Genomic DNA, 27,962 nt, shown 5'->3' with positions numbered 1-27,962 from the left:
TTTCTTAAACTGACCCCAAATTTGTCTCCCCTTCAATGCCCGGCATTTATCTCATCAGCTGCAGACTCAGGAGCCGTGGGGGTTGGGGAGGCAGCCTCCTTTTCTGCTCCCAGACACCTCGGCCCCCATAGAGGACAGCACCCTGGGAGGGCATCCTCTGGGCTGAATGCCTTCCAACCACGCAGCATCCATTTGCAGTGGGGCCTCAGGACCATTCTCGCACTCCCCCCAGGCCACACACTACACCCCTCACGTTCTGAGCGGCCTGGGGCACAGTGGAGCAACTAAGGCCTGACTTGGAACACGGTAGGTTTATTAATAGACTCAACATCCAGGCCACTCCGCCACTGGCTCATGGCGAGCTCGGATCCAAACAACACCCCATCTTTTTCACACTTACGTCATTTGTGTTTTTCATTCTCCCAGTCACTCAACAAATAAGGCCTTCAAGAAAATTATTTCCACACCAAATGCTGACAAGTTTCCATCTGATGACTGAGAGGCAAACAGACTAAGAAGGCACGTGGACCCTGCCCTGCACTTGAACCTGGGGTTCTATTTTTCCATGAATTAAAAGCTGACTATATTAGGTATCAACGAGCTGTTTCAGGGACAGCTGAACAAACGAGGTAAAATTCCATGCTATTCCAACTGCATGGTAAGGGGATTTGTTCAGAGAGGCCCAGAGAGGACTTCTGAGAAAAGACGGGCCCGGCCATTCCCCTTTGAAAGCCAGTAGGGAGGAACCTCAGGTTGAAGCCACAGGCCAACACACTTCATGTATGAACATGGTTCCCACAGCTCTGGTGTCCCCAACTGTGGGCAGACAGACACTGCTTACCAGGAGGCCATGGCTGAGCCGGAGTGGTGCTGTCAAGGTGGAGACCCACACACACCCCCACCTCCTGGCTGGGCCATTCCATCTTGCGTGCAGCCAGGGCTGAGGCCACAGGCGGGAACCTTGGATGAGGATGGCCAGAGAGCCTGAAGGAGGCTAAGGTATGACCCCTGCCCAGCATCAGAGGCAGGTGTGCAAGGAGGAAGTAAAGCCACACAGTCACTAGGGCAGTTTGAGGACAGTTCGCACACAGGGCATTTCTGGGGAAGAGGTTCTGGGCTCCAAGAGTGAGTTCTGCATCCATCTGACCTCATGTACAGCCCTGAAGCCGGATCCACTCAACCAAGAGTCCAACAAAGGCCTCACCGAGAGGCCTCCCTCGCAGGGGTAACAAGCCAAGGCTGGGTCTCAGTCCATGGTGCTGGACTCTGGCGCACAAGGCCACCTGGACACCTCTGAGGGGCCTGCACAGTCTCACTCCAGGCCAAGCCATGCAGAATCACAGGGGTTGGACCAAGCATTAGGACTTTCCTTAGGGTGCCAGAGGCAATGCCATGTATGGTCCAGGCTGGGAAGCAGTTGGGAGAGCTGTTCCAGCTGCCCTGGGGAGGGTTGCTCCAGCTGCCAAGATGGGGCACAGGAGAGGTGGCTTAGGGGCTGAAGAGGCTGAAGCAAGCCCGTCATTACAGCAGCCCGAGGATGGGATGCATGAGTTGGGCACTCTGGCTTTGAGTGGGACTCCACACCCAGAAGTGGGGGAAGGCTGAAGCCTCTCAAGGAGCTTCACCTGGGGTCACTGGAGCAAAGTACGGAGGGCTCTGTGGACAGCTGGGGCCAGGAGAGCTGGGGTGCTGGTGAGCTCTTGGCCTTCTGGGTCTGAGGCGACCACTGACGTAGACTATGAGTGGCGCCTTGGCAAGCTGGGACTTGCAGGAGATGGGTAGAGGCCAAGCAGTGTGGCCAGGAGGAGGAGGCTATAGCAGCTTGGACGGTTGAATGGGAGGAGAGGGACACAAAGGCAGCCAGCGCTGGCTCTCACCCTGCACAGACTCCCACAGGCCTGCCCCTAGGCCCCTGGCTCAGACAGCACATTGAGCCTGCCTTTGGGCCAATAGCCAGGGCAGCGTGGCATGACCAGGGCTCTGCTGTAGCAATGGAGACTGCTGAGCTGGGAGCCGAAAGCCCCAGGCCTGCCAGGACCAAGGAGCAGCAGGCCTCCATCCCGCTGGCCGACTGGGCTGAGGGCTCATCCTGCCCAGGTTTGCACCACTCCTGGCTGTGCAAACAGGGCTTTTCCCTCCACCCCCAGAGTGGTTTTCCACCCACAAGTGGTGCTTTCCAAGCAGGCTCACCAGGTGCTGTGCATTCCTGGGGGCACCAGATGGGCTGCTGCTCAAGGACTTGCCCAGACCACCCTGGGGAAGCAGGGCTGAGCTGAGGCTGAGGCCAGAGGGCCTGAGGGTGGCAGGTGGGGTACCAGGTGGGATCCAGAGAGAGGTAGAAGCCCAAGGTAAGGGATGAGAATGAGCAGAGTCGGGCGTTGCCTGCCTCTGTGGAGGGCGGCAGCAGCCCTGCCTGTCCTAGCCTCAGCAACTGGGAAATGCATGAAAATGTCCAGGACAAGAAGGTGGGCAGGAACCTGGCTTTTTTGCAAGTTGAGGAAAATTGAAATGCTTCCTTAGGATTGGTGACATCCTGGCTCACCCCTGAGAATCCAGTATCTGCTTCAATGAACCCATTCACAGTAAAGCACACTGCTAAGAGCTTCAGAAAGCAGAAGTCTTGTGACTCCCCTGGGAGGAAAGGCAAGGAGTCTGATGTCCCAGAAACGCCTGTCCTGGTCAGGGGCCGGGAAGGAGCAGTGAGTTCTCTGGCCTCCGAGTTTTTCCCATGGCCTTCGGCTCCTGGCCCCCAATGGCTTGCAGGTGATCATATGACTGAATTCCTCCAGGGTGTAGTAGAAGGGGGACAGGGACAGGCCTGGAGTGGCCCAAAGGTGCCACTGTCGAGGCCTCCCAGTGGGGAGCAGCTGTTCTGCTCACCCCGCCTGTCCCAGGCCACCAAGCAGACGCAGTGCAAATCCAGCTGTCCCTGGTGTAAGCTGAGCTGGCCGGCTCCTGAGCCAGTTCTGTGCTGCAGAACTCTGTGGCCTCCATGGTGGCCGACCAGGATGAGGACGCAGGGGCTGGGCAGCAGTTCCAGACAGCCAGCCTGGGAACACAGGGCCCGTGTGGCTCTGACCAGTCTTTGTGGGCACAAGAAATTCAGCACGTGCCTGAGGAGACCAGCATCATCCCCAGACTGCAGCTTAGGCCTCCCTGACCTCCCTGGTGCAGAAGACAACCCATCCGGCCACATTCGTCATTGCCACTTCACCTCTGCTCCCTCTCCTCTGGCATGTTGTTCCCACAGGGATTTCCCCTGGCAAATGCACGTCAGGTTGGGAAAATGAAGACCATCTGCAGAGGAATGTGTGGAGCGCTTGAGGAAGGTTCGATTCCTCTCAAGTCTGTAGTGAAGGGTGCCAGGAAGGGTCTGGAGGTTCTCCTTTCACAGCGGGCAGGGGAGGGGATCTGGGTCAGACCCGGGCTCTGCTGCTTGCATTCCAGCTGGACAGCTGACACTCTGCACTGCTGTCTTTGAGAACAGCAGAGCTGATCCAAATGATAATAAGTCCAGGTGGTTCGAGAGTGGTCAAGGTCTGGCCTTCTATGTTTTCAGCACAGCCCGTGGCAGTGGCTGAACGTGGCCAAGGCCTCCAGTGGGCCCCAGCGCCTGGCCGGGAGCCAGGACTCATGCGTCTCCTGCCTCAGCTGCATAGCTCCACAGCCACAAAGGTGGAAGGGGCTGAGGTCATCTCCAGGTAGCGGGTGCATGCACTAGGATGGACACGGCCAGCACAGGCCATAGTCACACTCACTTCTGGCAATTATCAGTGGGATGACTGATTCTAGAAACTACTGGGGAAAAGCTCAACTTCTGAAGAACAGAAAGGATTCAAGTGAGGGACACAGACAGTGACATGAAAGACTAGGGCGCACAGCCAAGACACAGACTCAGAGAGCTCCGTTCTGTCTACTGATCTAACACCTACACTGAGGAATGCACCCAGAGCCTCTGCACTGTGCTACATGCCCAGGTCCTTTCCTTTCTTCTTTGTTTTGAGACAGGGTCTTGTTAAGTTGCCAACTTTCCCAGGATGGGCTCGAACTTGAGACCCTCCTGCCTCAGCCTACTAGGGTGAAGGGATCAGATGTGCAGAGCCAGACCTATGTTTAATTTGTGACTAAGCTGTGTCCACGAAGGAAGGCTGGCTCTCCTTGAGCTCCAGCTGGCTGCTCCTTGTGGCACAGTACCCCGAGGTGTGAGTCCCCAGTGACTATGGGGAACACTTGGGTTCCATTTACAGAAGAGGATACAAGGGCCCAGGAGCACAGGGGAGTCAGCCAGTGTCACCTGGCTGAAAGAAGGGGCCATGCAGCTGGAACCTGTGTCCTGCAGGTCTATCCAGCTGCTGTGGTGCCAGCCCCTGGCACAACTGTACCCTGACTGGTAGGAAGAGATGGAATTATCTGTGTGCAGAGGCTCTGCAGGGATACAGTGGCCACCCAGGCTACTCATGGTGACGCAGGGACACATGGAAGCACAAACACTAGGAAGCCACGGGGACTGCGCATACCTCGCACAAGTACCCAGCTGGGGACCTGGAGCCGTGGAAGACTGAGAAAAGCTTGACAGGAGCCCAGCCTGGGAACAGGGCTGGGATTTGAGTGCATGAGCACCACGGGAGCCCAGGAGCCCAGAGAGGATGGGGCCCTGAGGACACAGCACTGACCTCCTTTAGGACAGTGCAGGGGCACTGGGGGCACAGTCTGCTTGGGACAAAAACAGGACAGGTCGGGATGGGGAGCGGCAGGGCTGAAGACCACGTAGAGGCCCAGACCTGGCTCTGGGCTTGGGGTCTGTGTGAGCAGGAACAGGAACTGCCGGCAGCACAGCAGGGCACCAGGTCCAGTGCAGGATTGGAGCCAGGAAGGTGGCTGGGGGCCCGAAGTGGATGGTCCAAGTGGAGGTGGGGCTGGATGTAGCCTTATGGGAGGAGGGAGAAAGGTAGCGCCCTACCCCAAGGCACCCCTGTCTTCAGCTACAAGGGGGCTGTAGAGGGGCCTGGCCACCTCCTCAGAACTGTTCCTGCCCTGGCTGGAGACTGAGGTGCAGCCCCAGGCAGCTGAGTCCTCAGAGCTGTGCAGCCCAGGGTGATGGAGCCGGAGGTGGCTTGGCCAGAAATGCAGGCAGGGGATTCTGCACTCTTAAGTTAGGCTCCCGCTCTGTTCCTCCTGTGCTTACAAACTGGGTGGGTGGAGGGTGGTTGTTTCCTAGAGAGAGTATTCCTAAGTCAGTCTGTAAACAGAATATTTTACTTTATAATGTGCATGGAGCTCATTCTTTTGCTAATTCAAGTGTAAAAGTCCTGTGATGCTGTATTGTATTAGCAAGATGGAAATGTTTCACATTGCTAGGCATGAATATTAAAAGTAAATCACACACTCATTTATTTTAAATGATGAAATTATTTAAAAATAGCATTTTGGAACAGGGTGTGGTAGCACATGCTTTGGAGGCTGAGGTAGGAGGATCAAAATTCTAGCCCAGCCCAGGACACTTAACGAAACCTCGTCTCAAAATAAAAAATTCAGAAACAAGTAGCTCAGTGCAAAGGCCCTGGGTTCAATCCCCAGCACAGCAAAAAAAAGAAAGTTCTCTCTGGGGGAGGGCACAGCCGGGGAGGAAGCACTTTGGGCTTGGCGGTCCCTGGAGGGGACGCAACTCACAGCATTTGCCTACCATGGACACTGCAGCCACACCGAGTCCAGGCCAGCTGAATGTCCGCTCAGGCAGACTGAGCTGGGCACCACCTCCGCCCCTGTCCCAGCCGCCATCCTTCCAGTGCCATTCACATCCTCAGCCACACACCAAAGGAGGCTTGGGCTCCAAGTCCTTTGCTTTGTTTTGTGGCTTGATTGGGTTTGGGACTAGCTGCCACTCATGCCACGGACATTGCCCTCCCCACAGCGGTGGACGTTGGCACCCCCTCAATGCTCCTGTGAGCCTGAGTAGCAAAGGCCCTCCTCTCAAGGTCACCTGGGTCTTGCCCAAGGGCAAATGACCAGTGAGAGACTTAGGCTGTCTACAAAGAGATTCCCTCACTCTACTCACTGAAAAGCAGACAGATAAAACACTTTACAAGCAACCCAGGAGGCCCTGTGGGGCTAAAATGAATACACACGTGCACACACATGTCACCAAAGGTGAAGGTCAGTGAGGCCTCAGTCACCATGTACTCAGGGACCTGCCAGCTGCATTCCTCTAACACACCACTCTGGGCAGCGAGTGTGGATGTGAGCACACCTAGGGTCGTGGGGCCCCTGGCCCCTTGACACGGACATACACCATCACCACACCTCATCCCAGAGCAAGGCAGGGTCATTAAAACACTTACACATCTCTCGCGTGCCTGACAAAAACCAGGGGTCAGCATGCCTGATGTCTGAGCATCAACCCTATTCACAAAACAGCTATTGACAATCTGATCATCTGTTCAGAGGACAGCGGTATGCAGTGTGGCATCTAGGGGGATCTGCTTCAGTGGGTGGGGCTCACCACGGAGCTATGTGCTCAGCCTTCGTGGGAGTTCTAGTGCTCTCCCTGTGGGAAGGCTCCAGGAGCAGCACACATCTGGGCTGCAGCTCATGTGAGCTGGGGCACATTAGGACCGATGGCTGAAGCCACACAAACAGCACCGAAGGCCAGCACCCATGAGGCAGGCAAATTCCTTCCCACGTCCTCACTGCAGCCCAGGCCTGACAGGAAGCACGTGAGTGGGGGGAAACTGAGGCACGGGGGAGTGAAGGAAGTCACCCTGTCACAGGAGAAGGCGCTGGCCAGCAGAAAGAATCGGCCCTGCTTCACATGGTGAGAAAACTGGCATCTTTTGTTGGAAAAATATCCAATCACATGCAAACACAAGTAAGACCTGGTCAGTTATTTACCAGCATGTATTCACTGTTATCTTTGTTAAAGTGTAGCTAACTCACTTTAAAAAAAAAAAAAAAAAAAAAAAAAAAAAAAAAAAAAAAAAAAAAAAAACCTGCTTGGTTCCCTAACCCTTGTTTATAGAGGAGGAACTGGTGGATCAAAATGACACAACTAGAACAAGGACCAATACAACAAAGTAAACATTTTACTGAGACTTAACCAAGTCAAATATTTGAAAACATGGATTTCATTACTTTAAAGCTGCAGGTTAGGGTCTCAAACCCAGGAAGTCACTGCTTCTCTTGATTTCCCAGCGAGGTTTCTGCAGACTTTGTGAGCTGAACTCTCGGGGATTCTGGAGGCCTCTTGGGCAGAGATGTGCTCCGGCATGAGAGAGGCATCTGTCCCATGTTCTCCTGTGAGGTCTTTGCATGCTCTGCCAGGCAGAGCAGCATCCAAATGAGGCGCAATCTACAGAGCTGAGGGAGTCCCACACCCCGTGGAAACGGGGCTTAAAAGTCACTTTTCCTCCCAATTACCAGGGAGCCTCCATGGGCCTTTATTAAAGAAAAGGATGAGGCAGAAGCTTAGGTAGCTCTGAGCCAATTCACTCAACAGGGACTCATTATGCACCTGCTGTATGCCAGGTATCATCACCAGCACAAATGACTCCAGAGTTTAGGAAGTCACTGTGTCTTATGACTCATGATTCCATGCAGGAATCAACCACCATCTCTGAATTCAAGCCCACAACCAGATGGCTTCAGCTCAGCAGGACTCCAGGTCCCCTGCCCTGCACTATAGCCACATGGACACTCCATGCACCAGACCCAGCTGCCTCAGAGCAGGCCCCGGAGCAAGGTGATGTCTGCCCAGGCTCTGTGCAGCCTGTCCGGGTCAAGCCCATGGTGACCTCTGCATGGCAGGAGACTTCCTTTTCTTTTTCTAACCCATGGGCGCAGCAACCTGAACCCCAAGAAGAATGGCATTGTTCTAAAAGAGGGTGAGGTGGACCAAGTCTTCCATGGCTGTAGCTGTGCAATTCTGTTAAGTTCGTTTCCACTTCTGGGTCAGCCGCTGACAAAGAAAGACGCAGAGTGAAGCAGCTGCCTCTCTGGTGACAAAGCAGGCCCAGAACCAGCTGGGTCTCTGCTGGCTCTTAGGGAGCTATTCGGTAAAAGACTCCTTCTCCTAATTGCACCCTTGTGTTGCCAGGAACAAGGAAATAAAGCAGGAGAAGGAAAAGCACCTGCTTTATGTGAAATGTAGGCTGCTCCTAAAGCAAAGCTGGATCCAGGTCTAATCCCAGGCCCAGGCTCCTCTGTGCAGGTTTGTGGGTGCTGCCTGCTTTCCTGTGAAGCCTGCAGGCTGAAACAGCTGGTGCAGGTGGTCCTTGCCTAGTGCAAACCCGTGCTGCCACTGCTGCTCTCTGGGTGCTCAGTGGACCTGGTGGGGAACAATCAACTGCAAGGCCTCAGGAGCAAGGATGAGAGAGCACTGAGCAGACACACAGTGAGCTGTGCACAACCGCTCAGCTCACTGCAGGCTCAGCCCTGGCACCACACTGTTTCGGTCTGGCCACAGCTAGTGGTGGGGGCTGTCACAACTCTCCATGGTGCTCTCTGGCAGTCCTGTCTCCACCCACCAGGAGCCAGCTGCATGCACGCATCTGTGGGGCAACTGTTTATTTCTCCACATTGTCACACATCTGCCGGGTGGGGCAGGGCAGGGATGGGCTTGTTCCCGGTGGAGACCCTAGCTCCATGCTGCTGAGCGGTCTACCTGACTCATTTGAGCCTGAGGCTATACTCCAGTCTCAGCTCTGAGGGTAGTGCCTTAAACAGAGATAGCCACCAAGAGGCAGGCTGACAGACCGGTACCATTCAGCCTGAAAGAAGGAAGACACATCCTAGTGAAGTGCACTTTTGTGGTAAAGACTCTGCTGTGGTATAAACCTTCCCCAGAAGGCCCTGAGCTAAAAGCATGGTCACCAGCTTGGCACGACTGGCGGTAAAACAGTCTCAGGTCCCTGGTACCTGTGAGGGGCATAATAGTGCCCAAGATCCTTCTCTTGTCCTCCCCTCCTGGCTGTACCCCACCACCTCCACCTCGATGGGCTGCCACACCTCCCCCCAGTGCAACAGGCCCCCCGAAAGCTCTGACACTGTGAGCCACAATCAGCCTCTCCTTTTTGCATGCTGGTTATCTCTGCTATTTGTCATAGCTGGGGAAAGCAGATACCAGACAATCTGAAGTGTGACTTGTCTTCTAAAATAACAAAAAGAAGTTCACAGCTAGATGGCATCTCCGTCCCCATGCTGTCACCTGTGATACCCACACCTGTCTTGCAGAGGCAGAACGAGAAACCACATGGTAAACATCCATGGCATGGACCATGCCTCGTCATCTGCCGCTTCGCCCTTCACGGCTGACTTCAGACCTGCTGTCATCATTTGATTCAGATGTTTCTCTTGTTTTCCTATATTTTATGTCTCCTGGTTTGATAATTTAAAAAATCATCTGGTTGATGACCTAGAGTTTTCCATCTCCACAGCTTCCTCGAGTACACATCGGCTCCCCTTGCAAAGAGGGCTCCCCAGCACTGGTGCCACCTGAAGCATGAGAGGAAAAGGGGATCTTGCAGTCCTGCACGAAAGGCAGAGCACACATGGCCAAGTCTGAATCAGACAGGCTCTGCTGTTCCTGTCCTTGCAGCTCAGTTTTGTTTCCTGCAGCAGCTCCTGGCTGGGCACCTGCAGTCTTCTCACTGCTGGCCAGGTCTAGGCAGATCCTATGCACAGAGAATGGGTACCATCGAGCTGCCCACTCTGCGAGTCAGCGAGTGACTGCCAGGCACTGACCCCACAGCATGCATGGGAACAGGCCCCCCACTGCATGGCCTGGGGTGAGACTAATCAATAGTTGATTCCAAGGGTGATTGAAGTCAATCTTTTTCTTTGATGCCCTACAGAGAGTTGTCACGGTTACAACCTCTTTCCATGCACTTGCTACCACTTTATCAAGTTCCATCCAAAATAATCATCGTTCTTCTAACTACCAGGGGGATGCCAGAGGTCACACCTGCTTGACAATTCCTACTGGTTTCAATTAAAAACTAAAACCCCAAGCAGCACCTGTGTCCTGGAGTTTTGGGCAAAGGTGAACACTGTGGAAAACACCGGCCTCTTGGATGAAGAGGTTGCCTGTGACTGCAGGAACTCCAGGGTGGTTTCTCCTTGACAGTGACTTGAGCCTAACCCAGCTACTTCCTCCCAAATATTTAAACTAGAGGGTTTCCCAGCTGAATTCTGTGAAGGCTAAAATATGAGAGCACTCGTCACTCCCAGGTGTTTCAGAGGAAGCCAATCCACCCTGTGGCCAGGCTGGTTTTTCTGGGCACTACATGGTCAGTGTGGGTGAAGATCAGGGAGAAAATGTGTGCACTGCGATCGCTGCAATCCAGGCAGGCATCTGCTGATCACCACGTTCTTTCCCCGGTTCACACAGCCATACGATCATTGAATGAAGGTGTTTTAGGGTCTCATACGCCTATCTGGAGTGCAAGTCTATGTAGGTAGGTTCTGTGTGGGCAGGTGGTGTATTGTTGTCCATTCAGACATGGCCTGGCTGAGTGACCGCTGGCTACTACTGCCCCCACATTTCCACATGTCACCTCTCCTGCCCTTAAGGGTCCTCTGCCATTTTACATGACTCAGAGGTCTTCTGAACTCGGGAAAGACCAGCACTACCTTGCCTGGGTCTCCATCCCAGGTGCAGAGGTCTCCCAGGTGGACTGCACGCTGCCTCTTCACTGCCAGCGCAGGTTAACAGTAAGCGCTGTCCCACGATGGGATGCAGCTGCCCTACCTGCTAACTTCTGAAGTTAGAGTGCATTCTAAAAGTTCTAATGGCCTTTCACCTAGTTAACAGCGTAAAGTGTATACAAAGATTAAAAATTTCTTAAACTCCCATAAACAAGATCAGATAAACACCCAGTGCCTATTTAATGTTAACCTGATTTTCTGGGAAAAGGCACATTGCCACAAAAAACAGCTCAGAAAACTAAGCAGACACTAAAAAAAGTAGAAAGAAGGTCTCTTTCCAGTTACTCTACAACCTAAGGTGGGATGCACAACCAGGAAAGAAATTAGAAAAGTGCTTTTAAATATTGCATTCCACTATTTCAGTCTGACTCTAAAATAATAATAACACTGGACAAAGTCAGCTGCAAAGGTTTATTCCACCCACTGTATTCACCAACATTTCCGTCTGGTGAGGAAACACTGGTATATCTGTGTAAGTGCCGGTTGCACGGGCACCCGTCTCAGCACCTCTGCAGCTCACCTCACTTCGGCTGTGGGTCTTAGAATCAGTGCCTTGGGGACCAGAGAAGGTGTCCTGAGGTTCTTGTGTGGCAGGCTGGAGTGCACAGTTGTGGCAGCACTGCCCCTGGCACTTCCTGGGGTGCTTCCAGCCCTCAAGCCTGGTGCAGGCTGGGTGACACCACTAAGGACAGTCTCTTACCAAACCAGGGCCACAGCGCAGAGCCAGGGCCTGCAGCAAGGCATGTGTGAATTGGCTCACACCCCCGCACATAAAGAGTCTGCATGCCTGCTTCCCCACCCATGGGGTAGTGAAGACAGTCACGTGCATGTGTGTGGTGTGTCAAGGACCTCCTGGGGGACCCTGTGTGCCCTCCATGCACCCGCAGTGTCAGATCCTAGAGCCGGTCCTCCCTTGCAGGCCTGGCTGAGGTCCCAGGCCCTAGACTTGTCAGCTAGCTGTGCAGTGCTGTCAGGTTTGAGATGACCAGCTCTACAGAAGAGGAATACTTGGGCCCACAGGGGGACCCATGGTGAGGGTGCCAGGTAGCAAATGCTTACAGCCAGGACAGCAGGAAGTGGAAGCAATAGGAGAGCCAGGTCTCTGCCCTGCTGCCAAAGCCTGCTGCCAAAGCCCACACACCAGGCCATGTTTTCATCCCTGTGGTACTGGGCATTCAGTCCAGGGCCTTCATACTGACCTGTGTCCCCAGCCCTTTATTACGATTTCTCATTCTGAGACAGGGTCTACCTAAGTCTTTAAGTTACTCATGATGGACCCTCCTGCCTTAGGCTCATGCCTCAGAGTGCTGGGATTACAGGTGTGCACAGCCACATCCACCTCTTAAAGGTCCTGCTGCCTCCCTGCTGCCTCTCACGGGTGCACAGATCTTTCCCTTCCCACGGCAGATGCACCTATATGATCATGGGCTTCTGGCTCACTCTCCACCTCCCTTCCAATGCCTCTTTCTCCACTTCTAGAAGCCAAGGCGCCCTCCTCCTGTCTCCCAGGTGCTGAGTACGGGACAGCCCGCAGTGCAAAGCCACTGTGGGCCGCACTCTGGGGGCAGCGGTGGCCTTTGCGGGGACCCCATATCAGGGCACCTCATCCCCTCCAGCTGTGTTCCGGAGGCACCTCACACCATCCTCCCTCCCTCACAGGTGGAAACAAGCTCCCAGCTCCAGCTCTCAGACCCACACATCTCCCCCAGCAAGTGAGGAAACATGAGAGGTCAAGTCTTTCTGGAGAAACAGGACCCTGCGTGGACAGCAGCCCAATGAAGACATGAGCTCTGCACATCTAGGCTGAGCCTCGGCCTCCACGCCAAACACGAAATCTGAAACTTTTTCTTTCTTTGAGACCGAGTCTTGCTACATAGTCCAGGCTGGCTTGGAACTTCCAGTCCTCCTGCCTGAGCCTCCCAAGCACTAGAATTATAGATGTATATACCACACCCAGCTTAAAATGTAAAACTTCTTATGCCCAACATGACAGCATTTCAGACTTATTTTTGGATTAGGGATACTATACAACTGAAGTGTAGACAAACGTCCAAAATGTGAAGCACGCTGGCCCCAAGCTTTCCGGAGAAGGGATACGGGACCTGCAATTGAGATTAGTGATCACTATTAAGTTTACGGTAAATAGTTTTCAATATCAACACAGCAATGCGACGAGAGTGCACAGGTTCCCAACCCTGCTCAATCTTGGCTGAGCTCTGAGGCTTCAAGCTTGTCTACCTTGCATCACTGATCAGGAGATTCCAGGGAGACAGGGTGGTTCCCAGTCACCCCAAGGAGGCAGATGGGGGAATCCCGGCCCACGAGAGCCATGGAGCCCTGAATTTCTCAGGCGCGCCAGGGTCAGCAAGGGCAGCATAGTTGACCAACATGGCCCTCCGGAGACCACGCTTTCAGCTATGGGGGCTCGCAGGTCCCACAGACAGCCTCACACTCAGGGACACGGGCATGGGGCTGTGGCTCCTCAAGGGTGGAAACATTTCCTGCTCTCACTCCGCAGCTGTTTGGTGGGCAGTGCACAGAGACCTCTCATGAGTGCCTCCACCTGAGCAGACCTGAACCTAGGCAGTGCCATATGCATCGAGGGTGGGCTGAGCCACGTAACCTATTAAAGCGACCCATGCACCCAGGGCTACAGGTGCAGAGAGTGGCTGTGAGTGGAGTGGCCTAAATGCTAGGCCTGGGGTGCAGGCAGAGGTTCCACTGTGCGCCAGGGCACTCACACCCCCATTCCCACGTTCCTTCCCATCCCGGCACATGAACCTGGTCCACAAATGCCAACTCTGTGAGGCTGGTGGGTCACAGAGGCAGGCAGAGCTTCAGTTCCCTCAGTAACATGGTCTTTTATAGTTTCTGCAAATATTCACTATCTGTTAAAAGGGGAGGCCAGACCAGGCATTAGTGGCTCAAACCCATAGTGTCAGCACTCTGGGAGGCTGACACAGGAGGATCACATGCTGAACCCCAGCCTGGGGAACTTACTGAGATCCTATCTCAAAATTTAAAAAATTGAAAAGGGTGGCAGATACACATAGCTCAGAGCAAAGGTCCTGGGTTCAATCCATAGTACCATAGACACACAAAAAAGAGCAACTTTCAAACTGTACTGTGAAAGACTGCAACCTTTGTGCTATTAAATCATTAGCTAATTAAAATAGTGAGTTTTGTACCTAGGTTAACCATAAAGATGTCAAATTAAAAACACCAAAGTTTGCTACCAAGATTTTCCCATTGATGGAGGTTGGGAGAAGAGTTCACAGAAACCCATGCAGATTCCCTGTAACTTCCTGAGAATCCATAATTCTTCAACAGAAAAGTCAACAGCATGCTGCCATACCCACAGCAAGGCATTCATTCTTATTGTGGAGGGGTGGAAGGCCCACGGTATACAGTTCAGGTTGCCTTGAACTCCCTATGCCACAGGCTGGCCTTGAATTCTTGGCAAGCCTCCTGCCTCAGCCTCCTGAGTGCTAGTATCACAGCATCCACCACTATGCCCCGCCAAGATACTCATACAAGGAGATCTGCTTTGTTTCAGTAAGACTTTCTGGGACCTGCGACAATAACAAATGTCTTAACTCGCCTATTAAATGACAAAGAGTGGGAAAATACAAGCTCAAAACACTCAGCTGGAAGTGTAGTTTCTAAGCAGGTAACCCAGGGCTTGCAACTCTGAGGTAGGAGGTGGCCAGCAGCTCCGCAGCGCTCCTCCATGGCAGACCTCCCTTCTTCACAATTTGGAAAGCACTTATGAGGTTGACCTTCAAAGAGGACCTGTGTTTGCTGCCCCCTTCCTTGGTGCTTGGGACAATTCTCCTGGTGGCCTCAGGTCTAAGTGGCACAAGGCCACCAAGCGTGTGACAGCCCTTGGTGGGCTCACAGCCCACCAGCCCTGCTGCTGCACACAGCCACACCACCAGCTGTGCCTCCGAGGTGGACGATCGGCTGCCAACATTAGCTTTTCCATTTTCGGTGTTTCTTGCAGCAAAACATTTATTTTTCACTCAGAGACTTAACACAAAGTTAAAAATAATTTGCCAGTGCTGCTGGTAAGAAGCAGGAAGCCCCTAGGGTATGTTAATTCATTGCCAGTCCCTTACCCATGTAGTAGAAAATAAGAAGGTAGATGATGACATGAGGGTCACAGGCGCGGTGACACCTGCAGCTCCCGACCGTGAATGGAGAGAGAAGATGGTGCCTGGACCCCGTGGATGCAGTGTGCCTGGGCACTTTGCAGTGCAGTCACACCTGCCTGAGCTTAGATACTAAGTATCCCCAGGGGCCCTGCGTTCCTGAAGCACTGGACGTAGTGGCTCCTTTAAAAGGCGAGGCTTAATGGGAGATCTTTAGGTCCTGGAAATGCATCTTCAAAGGACAATTTGGGCTGGTCTCTTCCCCCTTTTACTTTTCTTTCTGGCCACACAAAGCAGCAGGACCAGCCTGCAAAATTGGGAACCAAAACTACCTTTCTCCTTGCAAGTCGATTTTTTCAGATGCTTGTTTCAGTGACTGAAAGCTTGATTCACCCAGGCCACATCTCATGAGATGGTCCAGGCACCTGGGGACACGAAACTGTTAGGACAGTTTCAAAACTGTAAGGACGTGGCCACCATGTCTGATTCAGCAACAGTGGGAAAAGGGTGAGCATGAGAGAGCCCGCAGCACTGGCCTCACAATGCGCTCTGGGAAGTCCCAGCCTCAAAGTGGCACAGGGAACCCCCGGGCATGCAACAAAGTGGAGAAGGTCTAAACCCAGCTGGCACACCCAGGACCCCAGCCCGCAAGGCTCTTTGGACAGATGGTGACCCCACAGAAGGAGGACAGGCTTGGTGCGGGGATTTGAGAGTCCTGTGGGGGCTCAGGAAGGTCACTGAGCACCAGGACCCAGGAGTTAAGCCAAGCTGGGGCTGTGTCCTGGGTCTCAGTGACTCCTTCAGGATCCAGCCACAGGGCAGAAAGCAGCAGTCACAAGGCCATCAGTCTGGGCAGGTCCTGCCCACTGTGCTGTGGTAGCCTTGGGTTCCTCCTTCATAGCACAGACTTTCCGGGCCATGGTGCAGGCCGGCACTCCCACTCGTGGAATGTGCTCATCCAGCCAGACCACCCCCTTCCTCCTCAGCAGCCCCAGCATGAGTACCAGATTCACCACTTCTGCCCGTGAAGAAATAGACTTCCAGGGTTACCAACCTGTCCCCTCTGCCAAGGCAGGGCTGCTTTCACCCCCAGGCAGTGTGTCCAGGGCTGCCCCAGCCTCACAGCCCCTTCTATCCATACTAGTGGGTGGGAGGGCCGGTACATCACTTTTATCTAAAGACAGGGTCAGAGAGACAGAGACAGACACAGACACAGAGACAGAGACAAACAGAGGCACAGACAGACAGAGGCAGATATAGAGAAGAGACTGACAGACACAGAGACAGACACAGACAGAGGAAGACAGAGACAGACAGAGATAGACAGAGACAGAGATAGAGACAAAAGCAGAGAAGAGACAGAGACAGACACAGAAAAGACAAGGAGAGACAGAGACAAAAAGGGACAGAGAGAGACAGACAGAAACAGAGAGACAGACAGAGACAGAGACAGGGAATGGAAGGGCCACACAGCGAGTCTCCAATTCTGCATGTCGTGTTTGTACCTTATTCCCATTGCTTCCTGCTTGCAGAAATCTCAGCATCCGAGGATGATCGATATGGTAAAGTTATCATTGCTTTCTCTAGGACACAAGCTACCCACTCAGAGAGAGAGAGATGATCAGTCCTGGGGTTACTGACCTAGTGTTTTACTTGGCCTGTGGTGGTGGTTTTCTGGTTGGGGAAGTCATTCCCAGATGCGGTCACTCAGAACAGACTTAGGGCCAGCGCGAGTTTCCCAGCAGAGTAGAGGCCTCTGTATTGAGGTGGACAGGGTGCCAGAGCTCTGTGCCCTCTGTGCACGCCTTGCCATGGCCTTTGAGAAATGGTGACATCTGAGGAGGGGAACCAGTGCCCTTTCCTCCTCAGGTCAAGAAGCACCTGGACATTTCTCCATTGTTAAGAAGTGATGAGTACACTCTGCTTTACAGCAGAAAAGATGCAGACAGACACAGCCAAGCTGGCAAACAATGGATGGAGACCAGGAGCAGCTGCTGGGAACTGGTAATGACCCTGGTGACGAGAGCAAGGACAGTAGAGACCAGCTGGGCAGGTCAGTGGCAACAGCCACTGGACAGGCGGCAGGTGACCGCACCCTGATATTCACATCAGCTCCCACCCTCAGGGTGTCACAATGACCCAGGTCACACAGGAGCCTCACGAGAAGGGTGTGCAGGCAGCATCCCACTGGAGGCTGGAACGGCCAGGTTCAGCTCAGATCACACTTCTCCCTTGCCTCTATGGCTGTGACAAGAGAAAGACACAGGACATAATTGCCCTCATTCTAGGGTGATAGGGTGATGCCATCACACTGGCATGTGAACGTCTCGTTTCCAAACCCTGGGCCTTCATTACCACTCTCTGTTACTTTGAAGATAGCCCTTTGCTGCAGCGAGGCCTTTGATGTGACAGCACCCACTACGCACCAGCAGCTGCCCCAGCGCATCACACTAGGAAGACTTGCGCTCATGGCTCGAGTTCAGCAGACGCCAACAGCAAACGCGGCTCTCCTGTGGCTCCTGCCTTTTGGCATCTCTGTGGGAGAACTGAGCCTGGCCATAAGAAGAATGTGCAACCTTTTCTCAAAGTGAGGCCCAAGGAACCCTAGCCCTTCCCCTCCCCAAGGAGGGAAGGAAAATGCCACAAAAGCTCACAGATTGCAGGAAAAAAGGCACTGTGGCCAGCACTCGCAACTGATACACATTGATTGACACCTTATGATACCAAACATCTGTCACAAATATATATGTCTCCTCAATTCCTTCATTTTGAACTAATGAGCGGGTTTAATGTTATGGCCCGGCACTGTTTGCACATAGGGCTCAGGCCTTGAATTTGGGACTGTAGACCTCCTCAGCTATTGTCTGAAAGTCTTGTTTTTGCAACTGAGCAGCACTGTGAGTATTTAGTAGACACTGCACCTGCACGACACATCTAAATCCTTGCTTTTGTCACCAAAACTGAGAATAATAGTGTGCCACTGAGGAGATGACCCCATCACACCTCAAGTCCCATCTGGGACCCTCCCCACCAGAGACACCACTGCCACCATCACTGGGCATGCACCTAACAGGACAGCGTCTCCTGAACTAGCAAGTGAATAAACAGAGAGCCCCTCTATCTCACTTTCTGAGTGTCCCTTCACCAGTGCAGGACAGCGGGTCTGCCTGGCTGGGAAGGTAAGGGCGGGGCTGTCATGCAAGTGACCACTGGAGGCTCACAGGCTCAGAGACCAGAGCCCATGATGAAGGCACTCTAAGGCAGACTGTTCCCAGCAGGCAGGGTGTGCTTGCTCGAGACCTGCACCCTCTCAAGTGCTGTCCCTCCAGTGGAGCCTCTACACCTGGACACACAGACCATGGCTGAGGTCCACTCCTGTCCTCTACAGTCATTAAGTGTGACTGCACTGGGGGGAGATCTCCAGAGGACTGGAAAGTTTCCACTATGTGGGGAATAAGCCATAAAAAATCCTTCCCAGAGAAGGAAAATAACCCTGCATCTTGAGATTTCCTTCGGGGCAGTTCCATCACACGTGGCGAGGTTGGCCAGTCACCACACACTGCATTGCATTTCATCTGCCGTCCCAGGCTGTAGGCTCCTCCCCCGGCCCCACGTCACGTGGATTTGTGACCCTTTCCCCCGATGTCGGTGCGTACCATGTCGGCAGCCTGGCTGAGACAACACGGTGTGGACTCTCATGAGGGCCACACTCGGCTTCGAGTTTCTCCTTCTCACACCTGAGTGAGCTGAGTGTGAGCTCCGCGTAGCCTAGAGCCCACACGACCCAGCAGCCTCCTTGACACAGCCTTGTGGCTACCCGAGCTGCTCCGGCCTTGCTTTCCACCCTCCTTTCTCCTGTAAGTATTTTTAGATCTGGCAAGTTTACAGATGCTGAAGACACAGTGCTCAAAAAGTCATACTTCCAATTCCTGGAGCAAATGTGTTTAGGGCTCACAAATGCATATCTTATCAAATGCAGGCAAAAGCACAGGCATGGGACTGGCTAAAAACAATTCTTCACAAAAAGAGGAAAAGTAGGAAGGGAACAAAACTGAGAAAACACAGAGATGTACAAAGCTGACAGCAATGAAGTACAAGCAGTGGAAATACAACAAAGATGTGGAGGGATTATTGTGTCTGCCCAATGATTTGCAAATAGGACTAAAAGCCAGAGCTGGCATCCATGGCTGAGGGCCCCTGAGGACTCAAAGGAGGGGTAAGGAGAAGCGGGGCGTGCAAGGCAGCATGTGGGGAGATGGAGCACAGCAGGAAGGGTGCCCAGCACCCACTGCTCACCTGGCTGTGATGTGGGCAGACAGCAGTGCATGCTGGGCCTCATCCCTGGCCCTCGTGTGGATAATTACCCTGGTCGCGTGAAGCGGCTGAGAGGCCAGAAAGACCACACTGAGGCATTGTGCAAACTGCGAAGTGCTGTGCAAATGCAAGTGGTTATTATTATTATGACATCAATATTTTAGCATTTAAATTACAGGGACAGCACACTTATTATCAGCTTGTTTAAATACATATCTTGCATATATTTAGATTTGCTTTTAATTTCATAGATGTTTTCGGCTACAAGGACTTTTGGAATTATCTAGTTTAATTATTATATGCAAACTGAAACTGGGAGGGTAGATTCCAACCAGTTTTCCCTTCCTACTACAGCTAACTAGTTACAGGGAAAACATGGTAAGCTGTGAATCAAGAAAAACACCTTTACCAATACTACTTTCCAAAAAATGATCCATGCTTATAGATGTTTGGATTAAAAAATAATCATGAAAACTGAATGTATTTGACCCTAACTTTCAAAAATTATGTAGTATATTTTTTGCAATTAGTTGTAAAGTTCCATTCACAGTTATCAAGTTTGTTCTTTCTTCGCAAATGCCGACTCACAACAGCTTTCAAAAAGAGACAGCAAAAAGAAAGTCTTTTTGACAGCTTTCAAAAAGACAGACAAAAGTGGGGTGAAGGAGTAGGGAGGTTAGGAAGGAAAGGAGAAAAGAACAAAGCAGCAAAGTCAGACATTCATTTTATGTCCATTGTGAGGGTTCTCTTAAGAGAAATTCATCAGGAATTCATCAGGAAGTGTTGGCAGAGGTTTAAAACAACACCATGACGTCAGTAGAAAGATAAGTCTCCTGATTTTCTATTAACTTTATAGTAAGTCAAAGCCAAAAAAATGTTTCTGAAATGCATCATATTCAAAAGCCCCTTGAAATCATAAATCAAAAAGGGATACAATTATTCTCCAGTGACCACCTTATGTTTTCCTGTCATTCATTTGAAATTAATCAAAATCAGATGAAATCAGAAGCTCTGAGGGGTTTGGTTCCCATATAAAGGTTATTGTTTAACTTTCTAAAACCATATTAAAATATATTTTAATAAAAAAAACAAAATAAAGTCATCATATCTTGTGTTAGTATTAGAACAAACTTATACCAACTTGTCTGCTTTATATTGCTCAGTTCAATTTTAAGCAACTACAATGGCTAATATTGTAGGAGTATAAACTAGGAGATAATTAGGTAAAAGTAAAGAAAAACTATTATAATTACGTCTACCTACAGCTTTTAAGAACTCAATATTTGCTGGCAAATAAGTTTTGGCATTAAAAAACTCTCTTGGAAAAACATTCTGAAATCATAGGAATGATCAATAATTCTCAAGACGCCCTTGCCGGTCCTTTAGGATTTGCACTTATTTAATAAAGCGGCTCATTTTTCTTCCAAACAAAAGAATAAAGAATGATTTATGAGTATAAGCAAAGAAATAGAAACATGCACAGTTTTCCACATATAAATGTCACTTGGTCAGAGGAGAGGGATTGCATGCAATCCATTAATTTTATCCAAAACCTGAAGTCAAAGGCAAGGACTTCAGCAAATGGTTACAAGGACCGCAGACATAAGCAACAACTGCTAAAGCAATCAAGACGTCACCCACGCGTGCAGACCTGCACAGCACAGCAGTAAAGTCCGTCAGGTATCACATTTCTGCTCTTAAAACAAACCCTTCATGGACTGTCCTCACACCTGCAGAGCACACAGTGGTCCTTACTGCTAAATCTCCCGTCCCGCACGCGCAGAAGCCCACAGGGTAAAACCAGCAGCTTGGCTTAGCCTTTATCTGCTGGGAATCTGCCCATTTGTTTCCAAATCACCTCTACAAATGTGCGGGTAAAGGGTAAATCTTCTCAGCAACACATCAGGAAACAGAGGTGTCTCCAAATTCTGAAGCATCAGTAGCTTGATTATTACAGAGTTGTTCTCTGAGTTCAGGGTGATTCAATGGGGATCCACAGCGCGTTGGATTTGAACAGAATTTAGTTTCCTTTTGCTCTTTGCTGTCTGCAAGCAGGAGTTACATAAGAGATGTGAGGCAGTGATTTTGCTTATCTATAACAAGTTCTAGGGAAAAATCAAGCAGTTGAAGAGAAAGTTAAAAAGCTATCAACTATAATCCAGACTCATTCATTTTTCCACACGTGGTTGTTGCTTTATTTTTAAATTGCCATTTTAATCTTTAAATGTCACTTTATCACTTCTTGGGCACTTAACTTTGGACACTGTAAATTTCTTCATGGTTACTTAGAAAAATAAAACAGGAATTGTGCAGCCTTGCATCTGCTCTCAGGAGACCTGTGGGTTTTAGAGAGGAGGAGCCCAGGAGGGGCCTGGGCCAGGCCTGCCAGCACATTTCCACATCCCTGTGCCTGGGGCGAGGCAAAAACCCCTTACTTTGAGACTCAGAGAAACGTTCCTGTTTTGAGAAATGGCACCTATCACAGACATATAGTTAGTGTCTGCCACGAGCTTGCACCGAAATCCCACATCACATCTGTCACAAATGCCACATTCCCGGGACACATTCGCAGGCCTCTTGGCCCAGCCCCCGAGAACGAGCACAGCCTTCCTCTGGTGTGTCTGATTCCTAAACTCTGATGCGCAAGGATCCTCCCAGGGTCAGGCTCAGGCTGTGCTTCAGGAGCCCATCAGGGGCCCTTGCATTTCCACCAGATTCCTGAGGACCCGCACTTCAGGGTTATCAGAGAGGATTTGAATGAAGTAACCCATGAAATAAAATGCAACCCCAACTTAGTCACTAGGAACTTTGCAACTGGCCCTGGGTCTTGCTCATGAGATGAACATGGAATAGCAGCCAGAGAAGAGACAAACTTTCTACTGTCACCAGCTGTGAGCAGCACCGCGTCCTTCACCAGCACTGCCGGGGAGTCTGCAAATGTGCTCAGATGTGCATCCCTAGGCCGGGTGCACTGAGCCACTTTCTTTTCCAATTATTCCTCAGGTGACCAAGGAAGAGTGGAGCTTCAAAAGCTACTGCCAAGAAAACAAAGAGGAGGACAGGAGCAGGGGAAGGGGAGGGGGGAAAAGAGAAGAGCAGAGAAAGTTAAAGAAAAGAGTAAAGGAAAAGGAGAAAAGAGTAAGTAACTATCATCTTCTACCATTGTTGTTTCAAGCCTTGATGCACAGTGAGGGCTTGGTGCTGACCTAAGGAAGAATCCGGCGTCCCTCACCTGAGCACTTGCACCAGCACAGGCACAAACACAATTTCGATGCACTTCTGTGAGCCGTGTATATTTATCAGTCACTGATAAGCACAACTAACCAGGTCACTCGCTCACCAGAGCTGCCCTGTCAGGAAAGCCACTGGACCTCTGGAAGCCCAGTGTAGCCGTGTTTGAACATGACAGGGGGCATGTGATGGCTCTCCCGTCACAGCGAATGTCAGGGCTCTGCAGAACTCGCTCCCATGGCCGCTTGCTTCTCTTACAACGCCCCTCCCTCCCGTTTCCCCAGAGGAATGGAACCTTATAACCACGTATCTCCTTGAAGGATCAAACACGCAATTCCTTCCCGTGGGGAGCTCCTGGTTTCTCTCTGGGAGAATGAAAATAGGTCTTTTATCTCATGTCGATTCCACTGTTTTGCACACTTGGGAATCTCTGCTCACTGTTCTGCTAATTGCTTCCCAGGTACTCCAGGGTGAGCACTGTTCTTCATCTCAAAGTTGGGGAGGACCAGTGCAAACCAAAAGCATGGCTCACACACAAGGAAAAATGCAAACAAAACCCCACGTTGTAATAGCACCAATACTCGCCCTTATTCTCAAAGGACAAGTAATAGTGGCGAACTCATGTAATTGTTTACACTAAGCCAGGTGTGTGTGCTGGTGTAATTACACTGGCGTGATTGGGAGTCTACTAAGGGCCATGCACAAGGCCTTCCAACTCTGAGTCCTCCCAATGTGAGCCTAGCTTCCTGTTAATGAGAAGCAGCAGATACAGTCAGAAAGGCTCTGCCCCTGAAAACAGAATGGATGTAACTGGGAGCAGAAAGGACATTTCTATCCCACCACTCCTTTTACATCCTACTACCTAAAGCAAGCTGCTGAAATTTCTAGGAGTGAGATTTTTCTAAGCAATGCAGCTCAAAGATGGTCAATAACAGAGCCAGACCTGGGCTTTGTACTTCAGGGTCTCTAGAAACCAAAATATCAAACCCAGTGCTGAGCTTTCCTTAGGGCTTAACAAACTCACTTCTGCCACCCCTGGCCCACAAACCTCTCCCAGCTGGCTTTCGAGACAGCTGGATCTGAGAAGGACTCACAAAATGATGGAGAAAGGAAAGTTACAGCAAAACCAATTATTCCAGCCCAGAAGCTAGGTAAGCCCCATCTACCTGGCCCATGCCATGCACACTGGAGGTGGATAATCAACACACTGTCCTAAGGGTCAATCACCAGAGTTTTCTTAGAACAGACAATACTTTAGGAAGAAAATAAAACAGGAGTATGGGAAAGCGCTGTGAGGGCCGACGGGGATGGCTAGGAGAAGGAATGAGATTCATCCTCCTTTCTGCATGTTGATATTTCAAGAATAAATCCGTGGTTGTTACTAGGTTTAAAATGCTTTCTTACCATACTTTCATATGTCCATGAATGACAGAAGAAAGCAAAAAAGGAATTAGTTCATTATGTATCTAAGGACCAGAAACTAGTTTATAAAGTGAAGCCAAGCGAGGGCTGGGAACCTAGCGCCACTGCAGAGCCCTCACCTCGAATGTATGAGGCCCTGGGTTCAACCCCCAGAACCACAAAAAAAAGAAAGCAAAATTGTGCTTACAGAGAAACAATGTCTAGGTGAGTTATACTTCAAAGCCATGAGTTTTTCTCACTCTGCTTTTAGCAAAACTTAGTTTTCTAACCTTAAGCCAGCCATTACTACCTTACCGAGTTAAAATCAGGCATGCACACACTCACGGTGAGTCACGTGGCAGTTAATTCTGGGCGGCCCTTCAAAGGCTGCACGTCCCCAGTACATGGGTCCCGCCCATCTCAGGACCTGGAACTGCCTCCCTTCTGTGCTATAATCCTCACTGTCTTAATACTAGAGTTGATTTATCGCACCTATCAAAGGAGTTTCAGACCCTGGATGCAATCCTGTAGCTTACATCAAAGAAAAAACAAAGAGTATTTTCTTTTAAAACAGGGCTGACTCCTTCATCTTCACTGACACTACCTCTGAAAACATTTCGGAACATGTCGGTGCTGTCACGTGGTCCCAGGGTAATTATGCAGCAAGCCAAATTTGGCACCTGGCTTCTCCAAACTTCAAAATACATTTTTGAAAAATTAAGGATTGTGAAACTGGCTGTCGGGAGCCAGCAGGACTGTTCTAAGCTCTGAGATACCATCGCCTGGTTGCTGCTGGTCTGGGCCGCGCCAGGGTAGACAGACACAGCTGACACTCCAGGCTGCTCTCCTCTGCGGTCAGTCTGCAAAGCAGGCAACGATGAGAGCATCGCATTGCCAGGAGCAGAGATGGGCACACGGAGACCACTCGAGTTGCACTGTCAGGCACTTCCTGTGCACTGGGTGAGCATGAGTGAAATTTGGAGCCTGAGTTTCAGGCCACAACTCTGTGGGACCCATGCGCCTCTGTGGAGCTGGAACAACAGGAGGGCCCCCGGGCTGCACGCCAGGCCTGGCCTCCAAATCCAGTCTCCAGGAGGAAGGAAGGTGTGGCTCTTCACTTTGGATCCCACTAGAACTCCTGCTTTGTTTCCCTCATACACAGCCTGGACCTCCCAAACCAGGACGTCTTCGACTATAGGGACAGGCAGGCCGCTCCCCTGGATCCCACAGAGGATCGTCCAGAATGGTATCTTTATCTCTCCTTTGCACAAGAGAAAGCACCTTGCTCAATGTCCCTGAAGCCATCAATCTCTGTAGACACAGATTTGGTGTCCGATCCACTCCCCTCCAGCAGCTGGAGCTTCACTGTAGGCAGCAGGACCTGAGGGGAGGGACTGTCCCCATGAACCTGCCTTGGCCTCCTAGCCTCTGACCCTATCATGCACATACCTGACCTGGCTCCAGGGACCAGGCCACATGGTTAGAGGCTGAAGGATCTGCGTCTTGGTTCCCCCACTTCCTAGAATTTGCAAGACTCCATCTGCAGGAAAGTTGTTGCATTTCCCTGTCCCTCAGAGTCCCTGTAAATAACGGGAGTCCACACCTCCCTACTGGACCTGCGGGTCAGTGAGAGGCTTCAAGCAGTCCTGATAGTACCCAGCTCCAGTGCAACAAGTGAGAGCACATCTTAGAGCCAAAACAACAACAGCAACGACAAATCTGAAACAAGTACATCTCACACAACACTGAATTAAGTCAGTAGCGCTCCTCAATAAGCTCGTGTAGAAAGAACATCTCCTCTTTTTAAAAATGTTTCTTATGATCCGATATTTTACTTTACCTGAATCTGTATGCTGCTGTCCGGTCATACCCTAGAGCCCTCTGTCTAAGGGGATGCAGGACCAGTATGTAAGCTCAGTGGGGTACATGCTTGTCTCAGAACCAGAGCCACAATTCATAATAATCAAGTTCAGGAGATGGTGTCCAGAGCAGGTATGTGCCTGAGTGAGAAAAGCTAAGCTCTGTGGCCCTCGGAGTTTAATTTAAAAAGAGGAGAGGTGATCCCATGGCAGACACACAAGTGCCACCTGCTCCCGAGGACTCTATCAGCTGGCAGAGGGAGAGAGCCAGACAGCCTGGGAATACAGGTGGGCAGGGAGGAGGGGCTTCCCAGCCACCCCTCAGTCAGGCCACAGAGCTTTCATTTTGGCAGCTGCACCCTGCCTTTACCCTTTTTCCTAGATTTTGCAAGACTCCATCTGCAGGTGTTCTGTATCTTGGCAGGGACTCTCCCAGGAGACTTCAACAGTATCTCTTCCAAGCCAAAATCTCTCGACCTCTGCCCAACAGAACCACCCGGATGGAACGGCTTTCGAAACTGCAGACCAGTGACTGGCACAGGGTCGCTCAGGTTGTGCTCCCCTCTCAGCAGTTCCCTGTGCAGTAAAGCTTGAGTGTGCTGTGGGGCCCTTCCCTCCTCCAGTGGTTCCCCTGCACCAGCGATGCCAGTGTCATGCACGGCAAGTAAAGGCCTGGTCCTCTTCCGGGTGCTTGTGTAATGCGACCTAGACCTGAGGCAAGCTCCTCTCTAGTGGGCTCAGGGTGGGCATAACCAAGCCAGGTCTTACTGAACCACGCACAGCAATCCCATTTGTTCTTTAATAAGCTCACTATTTTAGCTGTCTGAGTATCAAACTCTTCAAAACAGCAGAAGGAAACATCCTAAATAGAAAATCCAGGGTACAGAAAACCTCGTTTTCAAACACGCACTGCTGGCAGCCTGCAGAGCCCTCAGATGGGAACGCAGTGAGGAGTGGGGGACCATAGGGCACCAGGTGTGGGACGCGCCAAGGGTGAGCTGGACGCCACCACCTGGAGAGAACCCGGGCCTAAGCTTGCCGCGGGCTGGGGCGCGCCTGGACCGACTGCACACCTGGCCAGGGTCACCTGGTTAGGCAGGACGCGCACCTGGCTGAGGACCAAGCTATCGGCGCCTCTCTCCCGGCCACAGTCCAGAGCTCCAGAGACCGGGCAGAAAGACCAGGCTGGTGGTGGGGAATCTGTCCCCGGGTCCCAGGGGGCGCGAGTGCCCCTGACCCGGCCCAGTTCCGCCCGGGCCGCCGGCGCTGCGCAGCCAGGGAAGAAGGAAGCAAAGTTGGAGCCCGCGCCGCGTGTACTGTCTCAGCCTCCGCGGGCGCGCCCTACCGGAGCAGAAAGCAGTTTACCGGGTCCGGGCCGGGAGCAGACTGCGGATCTGGGACAGGGAGGCACAGGGACACAAGACATGGGGCCCGAGGGACACGGACGCGGGGCGGGAGACAAGAACGCGGGGTGAGGGACACGGACGCGGACGCGGGGCAGGGGACCCGGTCGCACACTCACCGCGCTTCTCTTCGGGTGCCGCGTGCGCCCCCAGCAGCGCCAGCAGCGCCAGTAGGGCGCACATCGCGGGCCCTGCCGCCGCGTACGGCCGCATCGCGCTGTCCTAACCCGGGCGCTGGCCGTCGTCCACTCCGCGGGGCTCGCGCTTCGGACGCCTCTGCTTCGCGGCGGGGAAGAGGCGGGCGGGGCCAGGCTGAGGGCGGGGCCTGGAAGAGGTGGGCGGAGCCGGGAAGAGGGGCAAGGGGAAGGGGCCGCAAGGAGGTGGGCGGGAGAGGGGCGAGCCGGGGCGGGGCCTGGCCGGGGCTACTAGGAGGTGGGGCGAGACTGTGAGGAGACTGGCCGGATCTCGAGGAGGTGGGCGGGAGCATGGGCGATTTGGGGGCGGGGCCTCGAGGAGGTGGGCGGGACTTGAGAAGGGCGGGACCATGAGGGAGTGGGTGGGGCGGAGTCGGTGGGCGGGGTTTAGAGGAAGTGGGAGGGGCGGGGTCAAAGTGAGGACCTCGCCAAACCCCCGCGCCGCGCCCACCAGCGTCCCCGCCCGTCCCCGCCGCGCCCTCCTGTCCTTTTCCCTACCGGCGCGGGGCACCGGCCTTAGCCCAGGCACCGGATTAAGTCTCCGGCTGCGAGTAGCTGGTCCCCCGGCACCTGGGGCTAGCAGGGAAGCAAGGGCTCTGGGCTGGAGCAATCCCTCGCGTCCCTGGGCACCGTGAGGCCTCGGGAGCCTGCGGCTGCTGGAGAAATCCGGCGGGGCACTTCACACAGGAAGAGCCAGCCTGGACTGGAAAG

At 52.2% G+C, this 27,962-nt stretch overlaps 1 protein-coding gene across 1 annotated transcript in view; it reads right to left on the bottom strand.

Annotated features, from left to right (window-relative positions):
- Positions 1 to 27,358, bottom strand: part of Egfr (epidermal growth factor receptor) — a 126,101-nt gene extending 98,743 nt beyond the window's left edge. The window contains exon 1 of the mRNA XM_003465815.5: positions 27,177 to 27,358. Within this exon, the coding sequence (XP_003465863.2) occupies positions 27,177 to 27,270 (94 nt within the window). The 5' untranslated portion in view covers positions 27,271 to 27,358. The remainder of the gene's footprint in view (positions 1 to 27,176) is intronic.
- Positions 27,359 to 27,962: the final 604 nt, after the last annotated feature.

Source organism: Cavia porcellus, unplaced genomic scaffold (genome assembly GCF_034190915.1).
Source record: "Cavia porcellus strain 051 isolate PalLab524CR breed Dunkin Hartley unplaced genomic scaffold, mCavPor4.1 scaffold_23, whole genome shotgun sequence".
NCBI lineage: Eukaryota > Metazoa > Chordata > Mammalia > Rodentia > Caviidae > Cavia > Cavia porcellus.
Note: the sequence above shows the minus strand (reverse complement) of the source record. Positions and strands in the feature narration are given on the sequence as shown.